Raw genomic sequence first — 15,429 nt, 5'->3', positions numbered from 1 at the left:
ATTGATGTATGTATGGATTGTGATAAGAGTTGTATGAGCCCCTAATAAAATGATTGAAAAAATAATTTTAAAAAATATTGCCTTTTTTAAAGTTCAGGGTATAGCTAGATGTTTTTTGTAACATTAATTCTAGTCAATCTCTATGGGTATTCAGAGTTTGTACCCCACTATCCAATCCCAGAAAAACAGATCAATGTTCAGCATGTCTGAATGGAGTTAATTCTAAAAATATTTGGCAACCTGTTCAATAGAGATGCACCTACATATTAACCAGGGTTGCAAACTAGATTTAGCCATGGCGTGCACAGTAACACCTGAACAGGATAAGAATTTTTTAAATGTCGGCGTGACATGGAACAATGATCAGAAATTATGGGGCAAAGCCCTGGAATGGGAGAGTTGAAGAGTCACAGAGAGCCCTTTGAGGAGTAAGGAGAGTGACACACATTAAATAACACAATTGGCTACCATCTTTAAGTGGGGCACTGCTGTTTTGACTCAAAATCCAAGGTGCATGAGATTGGGTTGCTATGCAACGCATATGTTACCCTTGTGTTTTAAAAGGACGATTAAGTGTCTAACAGGTCCTTGACCCTGTCATTTTTCCTGTTTTAAAAATTCAGGTCTAGATTACTCCCTCAGGGCCAACAAGGAGAGTAGAGATACCAGGAGGATTAGGGGAGGGTGGGGTAGAAAGGGGGAATCAATCACAAGGAGCAATGTAGAACCCCCTCCCAGAAGACGAATAATGAGAAAGTGGGTGAGGGGCGACTGAGGACGATGTTAAGATATGGGAAAAATAAAATAATCTATAACTTATCAAGGGTTTGTGAGGGAGGGTGAGCGGGGAGGGAGGGGGAAGAAATGGGGAGCTGCTATCAGGGGCTCAAGTGGGAAGAAAGTGCTTTGAAAATGATGATGGCGGCATATGTGCAAATGTGCTTGACACATTGGAGGAATGTATGGATTGTTATGAGATATAAGAGCCCCCAATAAGAGTATGTTTTTTTAATTCAGGTCTGTTCTGGCTTCACTTTGTCACCTGAAATGTAAGGATTTTACCCTGGAGTGGCACAGGCAATTTGCTCACTCCAAGTTAGAGGAAGAAACAGAACTTTTTATTAAAAGGTGAACACCAGCGAGGAAGGCCGGTGGCACACAGACTGACTTTATGGTGTCCGATGTGAAATCAGAATACATAGAAAATTTATAACCTTTACTTTGGAGGGTGCACTTTACATTAACTCAGGTTTCAGGGTATCCATGGGAAACAATCGTTGACCATGAGCAAGCAAACATAACAATGTTCTTTAAGTTTTAAGCCAGACTCAAGATGTATTTTGTTGACTAAATGTACAGTTCTAAAAATTTCATAGACACGGCCTTAAGTACCTTAGGCTAACTGCATTGTGTAAGGGGGATTTTTAGAATGACATTAAATAAAACAATAGCTTACAACCTCCTGGCTATAACTCACCTGGGAAGAACTGGCTCAAAGTGCATGCTCATGCACACAAACTACGTCTTTCTCTCTCTGTCTCTCTCTCTCAAACACACACACATACACACACACACACACACACACACATTTATCTATTTAAGCAATTTACATATTACCACAGAAAAAGATTTAGCTTATTTGCTACCCTTGGTTTCTCTTTTTCACCTAAGCGATATTTATTGCCTAAAGAATCTCAAAATTGTACCTCTCATGAATACAAAATTGCCTTTTATATGGATGGATAATTTTTGCAGGGGCAGTAAAGTCATATTGTTAATGTGTTACTGAAACACACACACACCAATTAGAACCTATTTTAATTGCTTTAGGGGAATGGATCTATTCAATCTAGAGGTCTTTTTACAAAGGTTGTCCTATACATTCAGAGATTCGTGGAGTTACAGGGTTTAGAGAAAGGCTCATCTACATAGGACCACTGGGTGGGGGTAGCTGATGATGACAGCTCAAAAGGAGGGCTTTCATGTGCCAAAAAGAGGAGTAGAGAAAGAAGGGAAAGAAAGGAGAAGGGAAAGTCACCTGCCCAGCTTACTTTGACCTCCCAAACGAGCTCACAGAGAGGAAGAGGCAACCGAGAGCTCCCTCAGGTCGTCTGGAGGCACACCAGCAGCCAGCCCACACGGCCAGGCTGAGCAGAAGACTCCAAGTATCAGAGCTGAAAAGGACTTGAGGAGAAATTGAATCCCCCAACCTAGAATGAAGCTGAGGTTCAGAGGGGGTGGAGCTGCTTGTCTAAATGTGCTTAAGGGAGAAGGAAGGAAGTCTGTGGGCAGAAGGGAGTCTATCCAATTTACACTTCTTGTGCCTTTTCTTTGGACGTGTAATCAGGAGGGCCCAGTCCCTGGGAGAGGACATCAAGCTTGGTAAAATAGAAGAAGACCCTTGACAAGATGGATTGGCACAGTAGCTACAAAAATTGCCTCAAACAAAAAAAATAGTGCAGGACTGGATGGTATTTTATTGTTCAGAGTTGCTATGAGTTGGCGCACCTAACAAATCTCTGCATAGGCGAACCTTCTGAAGTGGTTTCTCAATAATATAGTTATCCGAGTATCTAATTACCTGTGGAGCTTTCAAAAAATACACAGTCAAGCTCCACTGGTTAAAGTTTGTGACTCAGCAGGTCGAAGGAAGGGGCAGAGGTTTTATATGTTTAACAAGCCAGTGGGAGTGTGGCCTGGGAGAGAGATTTTGATATGTTCCCAATCGCTGTACATTTTAAATTCAATCCTGTTTTTTTTACACACCCCATTGAAAACAAGTTTTTGTTTTAAAGACCTGGATAAGTCCCAATAAAAATCCCAATCACCCTTTCCAATTTTTTTTTTGGTAATACTTGACAAATTGATTCTAACCTTGATGTGGAGAAGCAATGGGCCAAGAGGAGCCAAAAGACACTTGCAAAGAGCAACCATGTGGAAGGGCTTGCCCTACCAGACACCAGAACTTATTAGGAAGCAGTCGTGATGCAAACAAGTGTTAAGATTAGCAGGAGGACAGGCTTGTGGAATAGAACAGAAAGCATGGAAATCCACCCAGAAACAGATTCTTCATTGATGACCAATGTGGCCCTGTCAAGTAGTAGTAGTAGTAAGAGTTGTTTTGTTTTCTTTTTTCAATAAATTCTGCAGGGCTATAGGTCCCCCTTAGTTTATTGCACCATGCTCAACGGCATTTTGCAGATACTGTGATTTTGTTAAGGTGCAGGTTTGTGGCAACCCTGCATTGAGCAAGTTTATTAGCATGTCTTTGCCAACAGCAGGTACTTCCTTCACATCTCTGCATCACATATTGGTCATTCTCACAATATTTCACCCCTTTATCCTAATGCTAGTATGGCCACTGCCAAGGAGTCGATTCCCACTCCTAGCAACCCTATAGGACACAGTAGAACTGCTCTTTGGGGTTTCTGAGACTGTAACTCTTTAGGGGATCAGACTGCCTCATATTTCTCCCACAGAGAGGCTGGTGGGGTTGAGCCCGCTAACCTTAGGGTTAGCACAGCCCGATTGTTTAACCTATTATTTAATCTATGACACCAGGGCTCCTAACAGATAACAGTCTATTCCAAACCTTTATAGGAACGTGTTGTTGTGAGGTGCCATCAAGTCTGTTTCAACTCAAATCAACCCAATGCACAATAGAACAAAACACTGCCTGGTCCTGTGCCATCTTCACAAACCTGCTTATGTTTGAGCCCATTGTTGCCACCTCTGTGACAGTTCATCTTGTCCAGGGACTTCCTCTTTTTTGCTGACCCTCCATCTGCCTATTTCACCGCCTCTCCGCTTTACCAAGCATGATGTCCTTCTTCATGGACTGGACTCTCCTGATAATATGTCCAAAGCATGTAAGACAAAGTCTCGCCATCCCAAACCAAGACCCAAACCAAACTCACTGCCAGCAAACCAATGCAGACTCATAGCAGCCCTATAGGACAGGGTAGAGCTGCTTCTGTGACTGTAACTCTTTATGGGAATAGAAAGCCCCATCTTTCTCAATATGGAGCAGCTGGTGGTTTCAAACTATTGACTTTGCAGGTAGAAGCCCAGTACATAACCATTATGCCAAGGATCATTAAAAATCAAAAGCCAAACATGCTACCATTGAGTTGATGGCAACTCATAGTGACCCTACAGGGCAGAGCAGAACTGTCCCTGTGAGTTTCCAGGACTATCACTCTTTATGGGAGTAGAAAGCTCCATCTTTCTCCTAAGGAGAGGATAGTGGGTTTGAACTGAGGACCTTGTAGGTACCAGCTCAACAAATAACCATCTAAACCACCAGAACTCTTTAAGGAGTATTAGAAAACCAAAAATTTCTGTGACTCACGTTATGACAACATTCACTTTATTGTGGTGGTTGTACCCAAATCTGCAATCTCTGTGAGATATGCCTATGTCTGGGTGGGTGGGAAGGTGGAGAGATGCCGTTGGACTATCATTCTTCATGCCACATACAAGCTTCAATTTCACGTGAGTTGTGAAAGTGGAGAGCAAATGTTTTGAGATTGATGAGGGCAATGGGTGTACATAGGTGCTTTACTCAGTGGATGTATGTATGGACTGTGATAAGAAATGTACAAGCCCTCAATGAAACAATTAAAAAAAGTCGGACAGGGCAAGATATGACAAAATAACAATTTATAAACTATGAAGGGCTCATGAGGGAAGGGGGAGCGGGGAGGGAGGGGAAAAATGAGGACCTAATGCCGGGGGTTTAAGTGGAGAGAAAATGTTTTGAGAATGATGAGGGCAGTGAATGTACAAATGCGCTTTACACGATTTATGTGTGTATGGATTGTGATAAGAGTTGTATGAGCCCCTAATAAAATGATTTTAAAAAAAAGAAAAAGAATTGCATCTCAGAAACCTACCGGGGCAATTCTACCTGCCCTATAGGGTCATTATGAGTTGAATTGACTCAATGACAGTGAGATGGTTATATATTTCTAACCTACTTAAGTAATTAAATACTTCAATTTCTAATCATAAGAATTCAAATTTTTAAATGACCTCTATTAACAGTATTAGAAGATACAGGCCTATCTGACCTCTATCTAAGTAGTATCAGAAAGCATTCAGGCTTCCATCATCACCTCTCAATGTTGTGTATCTCTAAAAGGCTGTCTGTGAATTTCCAAACTAAACGTGTTTCAGAAGAAATAATAAAATATAAACTACCAAAAAAAAAGAGAGAAAATATAGATAATTTTCATGATCTCAAGGTAAAAAGAATTTCTTAAGACGCACAAAAAACCAAACATTTTATAATTTTGACTATATTTCAAAAAGAACCTAGAGGTTATTTAAATGATGCCATTAAGAGAGCAAAACATGAGTGGGAGATGGTATTTGTGCAGACGTGTCTAACAACGGACTTACACCTAGAGTGCACATAGGACTCTTTCAAGTCAGGAAGAGAGAATAAGGACCCAATCCGAAAAATGGAAAAAGACATATGCAACAGGATATGTAAAAATGATCCATAGCAATGTTTTTCATGGTAGCCTACAACTAGAAAGCACCCAAGTATTCATTTATAATAGAAGTGATAAACAGTGCTAATAGAATGCTGTCACTCACTGCCTTCACGTCAATTCAGACTCATAGAGACCTTATGTAGGGCTCTGAGGCTGGAAGTCTTCACTGGAACAGATAACCTGATCGTTCTCCCTCGGAGTATCTGATAGGTTTGAACCACCAACTCTGTGGCTAGCAGTTCAATGCCTAACCTACAGGGCCACCAGGGATAGTATCCATCAATAAAAAAATGAACAAACTTCATCTAGATACAATAACATGGAGTTAAAAATTTAGACCAAACCAATACATTTTGGATGGTTCCATTTACATAATGTTTTACAAATTTAAACTGTTTAGAGAGGCATAATATGGGATAAAAAAATAAAAACTGAGCTAACAGTCAGAGTGGTTTCAAGGAGGGGAGTTCGGGATCGTTTCTAGAGACCTACCAGTGTTCTTGCTCATGGAAACAGCAGGAACGAGATCAAATGACACACTGCATTGGGTAAATCTGCATAAGATCTCGTGATAGTGTTGAAAAGCATGGAGGTTACTTTGAAGAATAAGATGAGCCTGACATAAGCTATGGGATTTTCAAATGCCTCATATGAATGTGAAAATTGGATGCGGAATAAGGAAGACTGAAGAAGCATCAATGAATTTGAATTATGGTACTGATGAATATTGAAAGTGCCATGGGCTGCCAAAAGAACAAACAGATCTGTCTTGGGGGAAGTACGGTCAGAGTGCTCCTCAGAGGCAAGAATGGCGAGCCTTCATCTTACATACTTTGGACATGTTGTTGTCAAGAGGGACCAGTTCCTGGAAAAGAACATCATGTTTAGTGAAGTAGAGGGGCATCAAAATAGAGGAAGGCCCTCATCAAGATGGACTGACACAGTGGCTCCAATGAACTTGAATGTAAGAACAATTGTGAGGAAGGCACTTGAGTGGCAGCATTTTGCTCGTGTACATAGGGTTGCTATGGCTCAGAACTGACTCATGGGCCCTTTAACACCACTGCTGCTAATCTATTTTTTTTTAACAGAGAGGGGTTACGAGTATTCTCTTTATGGTACTACATTAAAAGAATGTATTTCCAGTGGATGTACCTTTCCACTGTGGAGTGTATTTTAAATTGAAAACAAAATTAAAGGTAATTTTCAGCCTGCTTTGGGAGCCAAGACTACAAAATCTAACTACTAAAGCAGCCCAACCAGAAAATTCCATTTCCAGTGGGGGTTTATCCTTTGTAGTTTGAGCCCTATGAATCTGCAGCCTTTTTAGACCCAATTTGATTATGCTAATGATGAACAGGATGGACAAATCTGTATTTGCAACCAACACACACGTGCTTGTTTTTTTCTGTGAAATTCATAAAGGGGCCTATTGTACATTTCAGAATGGTTGTAGTGGGGTTGTTAGGTGCTATCGAGTTGCTTCCGGCTCATTGTGACCCTATGTACAACAGACTGAAACACTGCCTGGTTCTGCTCCACCCTCACAATCATTCCCATGCTTGAGTCCATTGTCGTAGGTAGCTACTGTTGTCTCCATATCTTTGACAGTCTTTTTTTTTTTTTCTTCCCCACTAACCTTCTACTTTACCAAGCATGATGTCCTTAAGGTAAGCCACGTGAAAATACAAAGATATAACTGGCTAACTAATTGCAATAAATAAATTTAGTGTGAAAATGAATGCAAACCTAAATGCCAGTGCAATCAATCTCTTACAAAAGCTCAGCACTGCAGGAGTCCTGGTGGTGCAGTGGATTATAGTCAGCAGTTCGAACCCACCAGTTACCCTGCTAGGGAAAAATGAGGCTGTCTAGTCCTATAAAGATTTACAGCCTCATTTACCCAAAGAGGTAGTTCTCCTCTGTCCTATAGGGTCACTATGCGTCAGAATTGACTTGATGGCAGTGGGTTTGAGTTTGCTCTGAGAGCTAAAAAGACTACCCTAGAAGCTGCATCATTATTGCTTAGTCGTGCTTCAAGGTGTAAAGGCTTAGAAGATCATGTTTTTCAATACTCCAACCACTTGTATGTTCAATGCTCCTCTGTCTGCAAGGCTAACTGGATAACATGCCTGGGAACAGATGGAATCTACTTTCCTGGCTATCCTGAATGTGTGCAATTCTATTTTTATTTGAATTCATTTGAAACACAAATAGGTAGAAAGTATGATAGGGGCCATCTTCCTAGTAAAAAAAAAATAGACCCAAACAAGTGGTTCAATCCCTTACCTAACTTTTTTTTTTCCCTCCCTGATGTGACCTAACCACGACGTGACTGTTAAGGAACATTGAGCTGATGATACCACACAACCGCCCCACAGGGTTTTGGAGTTGGAATCTACTCCATGCCAGTGGGTTGGTTTTAGGGTTGGGGTTTTTGAATTTTATTTTTCAAATGTTTTGAATCTTTACAGGAACAGAAGGTCAGGTCTTCTCTCCCACAGAGCCTGTGGATGGGTTTGAACCATCAACCTTTCAGTTGATGCACGTAACCTTTACCACCGTGGGGCTCCTTCTGACCCTGCACAGTCTACTGAGATCTACAATGGCCTCCGTCTGCTGACATGGAAATGTGCACACTCATATACTCGTTCTGCCCCTCCTGATAGACAGAGTCAGATACAACAATAGTCCAGCTCCTCGCCCTTTTATTTACCACTCTAGGTAATGATTCAGAAAACACTTCGGGGAAGCCTTGGTAAATCAGAGCAGTGCCAGGTTTCCTCACAGGACAGCATTTTGCATTGTTACAGTGACACAGTAAACAATAGTAATAATAAATGCTTTCAGTTCTATGTCAGCATGGATAAAATGTTTGGCTTGTCTGGAAATAGCTATCGCTTCCCAGCAGCTACATCCTTGCATTGTGTTCTTTTACTGTCATCAAATGAGAGCAAAGAGGGAAAGCAACAGAGGGAAGGAGAGACTGGAAATGAGGGCGAAGAAGGAGAATGAACAAACTCTGCCCGGTACATCCAGCTACTTGTGTAGATAAATCAAGGTTAAATAGAAAACCGCTGGTTTACACTGGCAAAGAGTGCACTAGGCCATTAGGTAACTGGTCCAAATATCAAACATTCTCCTCCTGCATCTCAATACATCTTTGCTACCTGGGGCTGCTTAGGGTACTGGGAATCTCAAAGAAGGCTATTCAGCCAATAAAGCTGGTGGGGGCGGAATTCTGAGGTGTTGGAATTGGAGGAGGCATTAGTGGGTTAGGCATTGAGTTGCTAACCACAAGGTCATTGGCTCAAACCCATGGGCCGCTCTGCAGAACCAAGATGAAGCTTTCGGCTCCCAGAAAGATTTACTGTCTTGGACACCCACAGGGAAAGTTCTATTCTGTCCTACAGGGTCACTGAGAGTAGGAATCAGTCAATTCGATGGCAGTGGGTTTTGAGTTTCTTCCCTCAACAGAGAGTCCCTGGGCGGTGGCAATGGTTACCGTGTTCAGACGTGTCAAGCATCTTGGAAGAAAGGCCTGGCAATCTCCTTCTCAATGGAGTACCATTCTGCTGACACAAGTGGGATCACCATGAGTCAAGGTTGAGGCAAAGGCAGCTGGTTTCCCTTAGCGGAGCACTGCTGGTTCATCAAGGGAGACTGTAAAGTTCCTCAGGCATGCCCCCTCCAATTCTTTTCCCGGTCACACTTTCTACCCTTCTCCCTGTGGAATTTATATCCTGCTTGGGATTCTTGCTCTAGAATCAGAATAAATAAAACTGCACTCTACCTTGTCTATCACCAAATGTAGCATCACAAAACTCAATGCCATTTAAAAAAACTACACCAAAAGACCCTCCTATATAAGGGTTTCCAAGTTTATATATCTTTCAGGAGAAGACAGCCCCAACTTTCCCCCTCGGAGCAGCTGGTGGTTTCAAACTACTGACCTTGTGGTTATCAGACTAACACATAACCCACTATGCTACCGGGGCTCCTGACTCAAAGAACTCACTGTCATCTAGTTGATGCCCATTCATAACAGCCCTCTAAGGCAGGGTAGAACTTCCCCCCTGTGAATTTCTGAGATTGTAACTCTTTATGGGAGTAGAAAGCTCCATCTTTCTCCTGAGGAACAGCTGGTGGTTTCAAACTGCTGACCATATGGTTAGCAGCCCAATGCATAACCACTATGTCACCAGGGCTTCTTAGAAAGTCGCAAATTTCTAAGTGGTACATATTTCTACTTCCATAACCAAGCCAACCTTTGGAGAATATGCTTAGCTGTAGCCCCTTCCTCCAGAGACATATGAAGGTAATAATAGAATCAACTAATAATCCCAACAATAATAAAAAAGGGAAAGACTATGCTGGTGAGAGAGAAAAATACGTTTCAAAGTCTGCCGTAATTCAAGTTAAAGCAGGCGGGCGAAGAAGAGCCTCTGTCAACATCTGATTTCTAACTTGGAGAAAATCCTGCTAGAAGAACTACATGTTTCAAATCATGAATTACAGTGCCCTAAGATCCGAAATGATCTCCCAATATGGCAGAAGCAGCTGGAGTCCAGTCTACAGCAACAGCCACTCCAGGCAAAGGCGGCAGCGGGTGTGGGGTGGGGGTGGGGGGAGAGTATAAGGGAAATAATAGGCTTTAAGCTCTGAGAGTGGGCAAGCCAGCAGCTAGAAGGGGTTCTCATTCTCTTAAGTGTTTATTTCTTGCAGCAAAGTTCCCACTTTCCCCAAAACCCCCTGTCGAGATCAGGGACAAATAAGATGAAAGGGAGAAAACAGAGACAGGAGAACGAAAACCTCTGAAAACTCAGGATTTCTATTGCTCAAAAAATGCACCCAGAATGAGAATGCATGTTTGATTTCATTCCCCCTGGATGTTGGGGGACGATAAGAACAGCAAAGACCTGGATTTTTAGACAAAGCTCAATCAAACCTACTCCAAGTTTGCACTTGAATCCCAGTTCGGCCACTTATTGGCTGTTTATAACCTGTAGCAAGTTACGCATTGGGCTACTAACTGGAAGATCAGCAGTTTGAAACCATTTACTCCAAGGGAGAAAGACGTAGCTTTTTACTCTCGTAAAGAGTTACAGTCTCAGAAACCCATAGGGGCAGTTCTACCCTGTCCCATAGGGTTGCCATTGAGTCAGCATTGACTCAACAGCAGTGAGTTTGTGAATTTTTGTTTGTTTGGAAGTTACAGTCTCTGCCATTGTTTTCTCATAAGGAAAACAGAGAATAATACTTACTCTACATACTCTAGTATAAGCAGACCCGAATATAAGCTGAGGCACCTCATTTTACCACAATAAGTGCATTAAAAATGTGCTGAAAAACTCGGCTTATAGATGAGTAAATACAGTATCTGGATGGATTAGTTATGATGACTGAGAAAACTTGATTTAAAACACATAGAATAACCCCTGTCATCTAGTAACGACTCAATAAATGCTAACTCTTCCCCCCACTCCACTAGACCATGGCTCACATCCTGGGGTTTGGGTCACAATGATGGTACCTGGGGAGGCGCAGTTCTCTGCTGGAAAGCAGGGCTTCCCTATTCTATACACGGGTTCTGGTTTGCTTCCTACCTGCCACTTTGTAGTGTGGTCTTTAGAAGAGGTGAGGAGCATAAACAAGGCCCAGAACAAAACCCAAACCAAAAATTCAACCTCAGTGCCATCAAATTGATTATGACTCATGGTGACCCTATCTGACAGAGTAGAATTGCCCTGTGGTTTCTGAGACTGTAACTCTTTACAACTGTAAAAACCATTGTCTTCCACAGAGTGGCTAGTGGTTTCAAACTGCCGACTTTGTGGTTAGCAGCCCAACATGTAACCCGTCACACCTAGAGAAGAGGTTATACTGCCCATCACACTCTACCTCACTCCATCTAAACAAAGGGCCCACATAGGGCAGGCTTGTTTGAGAACTCCCACATGCCTTCTACGAACTGTTACACGGAACATCTGCCTAGGCTTATGCGCCAAGAAATCATAGCCAGTTACAGACCTAGACTAGACATTCTACAAAATGTCAGAGAGTAATCTATTTTTTATTTTGCCTACATTTTTTGACGGCCCAATCTCTGCTCAACTCGTGACTGTCCATTGCTTTTTGGAGTTCTTTTGTGGGTTGAAAAGGAAGTTGGAGGCGTACAGAACAGGATAGGCTATGAATCAGAATCGACGCTATGGCAGTGGGTTGGCTGCAGGAAGACAGGAGACGAGGCCTGAAAGATTCTTCCCTAACAGATCATAGCGACTTTCATATGAGTTTTATAGTTATTTGAAAATTTGTTAAGAAAAGGGGTCCCTCAATCCTGCAAAAAAAACCAAAACAAAGAGCTGGTAACTCGTCCATTTTGTCACATAACAACCTCATGTCTCTCTGAATAGAACTGTGTGTTACAGTTTTTAATGACTGGTTTTCTAGCCCTTTATTCCAAGAACTTTATTTTTTTAAGAGGGGAAAAAAAGATAATAGAACCCTTCCCCTTATCCACAGGGAATACATTCCTAGATCCAGTGGATGCTTGAAACCACAGATAGTACCAAACCCTATATAGACAAGGTTTTTGTCTTTCTATATAGACATGCCTATGACGGTTTATAAATTAAACACTTAACCCCACTGCAATTGAGTCTATTCTAAATCATAGTGGCCCTACTGAACACAGTAGAACTGTTTTCTGAGACTGCCAATCTTTACAGGAGCAAAAAGCCTTATCTTTCTCCTTTCAGAGAAGCTGGTGTACTCAGGTTACTGAGTGGGTACAGCTCAATGCCTAACCCACTATGCCAGCGGGGCTCCTTTAAAGTAGGCACAGTAAGAGATTAGCAGGACAAAGATGAACTGTCTACTCTGTAAAGAGTTAAAGTCTCACAAACCCACAGTGGCACGTCTACCCTGTCCTACAAGGTTGCTATGGGTTGGAATCAACTATATGATAGTGAGTTTGAATTGGGTTTTGAAGAGATGAATGATAATGAACAACAGTAATGAATAAGTAAAACAAACATTACCTAAACATGAGACTATGCTAACTCAACAGTCGAGCTGCTAACTGAGACGGCTGCTGAGTGAAGGGGGCTGGTAATGTTACATAGAGTGGGTATAACTGATTCTCATTTGGGGCAGGGCTGAGAGCGCACCACACTCCCCAGAATGGCATGGGATTTAAGACTTATATGACTTTCTTTTACTTATGTGACAAAGTCACCTATATTTTGGACAGGTTCTCAGGAGAGACCAGTCCATGGAAAAGGACATCATGCTTGGCAAAGTAGAGGGGCAGCAAAAACGAAGGCCCTCAACAAGATATACGGACACAGTGGCTGCTTTGAGGGGTTCAAGCATAACTGTGAGGCTGTCGCAGGACCAGGCAGCATTTCTATTGTACAGTGGGTCGCTGTGAAGTCGGAACCGACTTGATGGCACCTAACAACATCATGACTCATCTCTGGAATTCTCCATGGAATGTTTTCAGCCTGAAATGAACCATGGGTAACTGGACCCACAGGAAATCACATCCTTATTCATTCGCAACTGCGCAACAAGATAAGTCGTTCAGAATACACATGTGTGTGATTGAGAGGACACACATGTGTGCTGGGCAAGGGCAGGAACGTCTATCTGAGGAACTGGTTGGCTAGATCCCACTGGTCATGGGACCCAAGGCCTTTCTTGACGCCGCCTTTCTTGCATTTTCTTAGCAACTTTTATACCAATACTTCAGCACCCTTTGAATGTGCTCTTGAAAAACAGACCTGTTTGAGGTGTACTGAAAGCTGTAGAGCTTTTCCTGGCAACATCCACATCTGCACATACACACTTTCACATAGAACATAAACGTCAGGGAATTTGTAATCCACTAGATTAAGTAGATAATCTATAAATTAGATTAGAGAACGCCCCTCAAGGTCCCAGGGACCTAAAGTTGAAGACCTCTGACCTAGTGGGGAAAAGAGTTGGCATTTACTGAAGATTTACTGGATGGCAGGTGCTATTCTAAGTGCTTTAGACTTGCTCAGTCATCATAACCTTTGTGTTTAGATGTCCTTATTGTGTTTAGATGTCCTTATGAGAAAACTGTGGCAGAGACTGTAACAGGCCTAGGGCACTGGCATGATCCCTTAAGCTCTGAATTTTTCATCCAGTACGTCCATGGAGATTAAGTCCAGGGTCATAGCTTAAATAATGACAGAAGCCAGGCAAATGTGAGACACAGGCTAGTATAAGGCAGTGGGAGGTGCTGGGGGCCACGGCCAACTAGAGAGCACATGCCTTGCCTCAAGATTTCATACTGAACTAGGAAAAGCCATGAGGGTTAATCGAAGATGATGTCCAGCCTGTGGGCTCACAATTTGCAGCCTCGGGAGTAGACTACTTCCTTCCAACTGGGATCATATTTTTAAAGTCAGAAATGCTAACTAGCCCGTGTGCCAATCAGTGGTGTGCTTTCCCGTGTCATTAGAATCAGACTTTCACATGTTAACCAACCGGGCAGATGGGTCCTGAGCAGAACAATGCAGACAACAGAGGAAGAAACATCAGGCAGTAAGTGAGAGCACATAGCACGTACCTCATACATAGTGAGCATTCAAGGTCAGATGCGTCAAAAGAGACCAATGGGATATTGAGAGCAGGTTTGGCCCCCTGATCAGTGGGAGGATCTGTGATTTAGAAAGCAGCAAGTCAGAGCTTAGACCAACCTTGGTTTCACCGACAATACTTCTGAGCCAAAGAAGACCACCTTATCATAATTTATTATTATCTTTCCTGTTTGTCCCTCTAGCCACCTCCCAGAGAGGTGATTTGGTGGCCACCTGTGCCATCGAGAAGGGGATACCCTGAAGCAGGCACTTACGGGGTTCTAGCTGCCTAGGGCATTCCAGAGAGAGTGAGAGAGAGAGAGAGATGCGAGTCAGGGAATGCCCAAGAGCCCCCTGGGACTTCATTCCAAGGCAACAGACACCCACTGGCTCAAGCAGCAGCAGTAGCAATTGAGCCAGGCCTTCAAAGTTGCGACGGAACCTTAGCGCTGCCAACATCTCTTGGAAAGTTATTAAACTGCAGCTGCGGCTTCTTAGAGGTGTACCTATGGGAACACAACTGGGAGTGAGCCGATCACACTGGCCTGGTTGGAGATGGGAGGTTGGCTTGGAAGGAAGTGACCCTGCCAAGAGCATAGGCTGTCATGCATTATTATACTCTGTGCTGGACCGTCTTCCCTGACTGCCGGTGATAACTGCTATTATTGCGCACAATGTGCTAGGTACTAGTCTCTATCCTACTATTATGCATTCACTCCCAGAAAGGTCCAGCAACACTTTGAGGTCACTGGCTGAAAGGAGCCCGATGGAATTTGCCTGAGACTATTGAGTACAAGCCTCTCCTGCAAATGCCTTACTCCCCTTCTCCCTGGGGAATCTTGAGTACCTGGCTTGGAGGCTTTACTAGGCACCTCTAGGGTTTGGGGTTCAGTTTGACAGTGTTTCCGTTTCTTTTGCTGGCATTTCCCCATCTTGCTGGAGGCAGCCTCCGTCTCTGCTCCCTGCTCCTCTGATGGCCCGTCCACCTTTGCTTGAGCTGACCAGGCGGCTGCTTCCTGCTGACTAGAACAATGCGGGAGTGCCGCCTGGTTTTCCTGGAGGAAGGAAGAGGCAAACATCAGAATCTACTTCGGACTTATATTGTTCAGTGACATTCCTACCCGCTGGGGACAAAGAGAATAACTGCACAGCCCTGATCCCCACCCCTGATCATTAGTGGGCACGCTAAGCCAAGGCAGTCAGGAGGCATACTGTCCATTTCCTGTCCATGAAGCATCTGTGGCAAGGGCATTCCCAACTTGGGAGGAGGTGGGAAACTTCCCAAGGCAAAGATATAAAGGCGGTTTGGGGGAGAG

General features: G+C 43.1%; 1 protein-coding gene across 1 annotated transcript in view; it reads right to left on the bottom strand.

The window, feature by feature from the left end:
- The window catches only part of LONRF3 (LON peptidase N-terminal domain and ring finger 3), a 45,304-nt gene that overhangs the window by 13,706 nt on the left and 16,169 nt on the right, over positions 1-15,429 (bottom strand). Inside the window, exons 5-6 of the mRNA XM_045298557.1 lie at positions 14,961-15,168; positions 14,104-14,194 (exon numbers count right to left, since the gene is read on the bottom strand). Of these exons, the coding sequence (XP_045154492.1) occupies positions 14,104-14,194; positions 14,961-15,168 (299 nt within the window). The remainder of the gene's footprint in view (positions 1-14,103; positions 14,195-14,960; positions 15,169-15,429) is intronic.

This window comes from Echinops telfairi, unplaced genomic scaffold (assembly GCF_000313985.2).
Source record: "Echinops telfairi isolate 266 unplaced genomic scaffold, ASM31398v2 ScPeMD7_7427;HRSCAF=8465, whole genome shotgun sequence".
Lineage (NCBI taxonomy): Eukaryota > Metazoa > Chordata > Mammalia > Afrosoricida > Tenrecidae > Echinops > Echinops telfairi.
The sequence above is the reverse complement of the archived record's forward strand: the minus strand, read 5'-3'. Positions and strand labels throughout refer to the sequence as shown.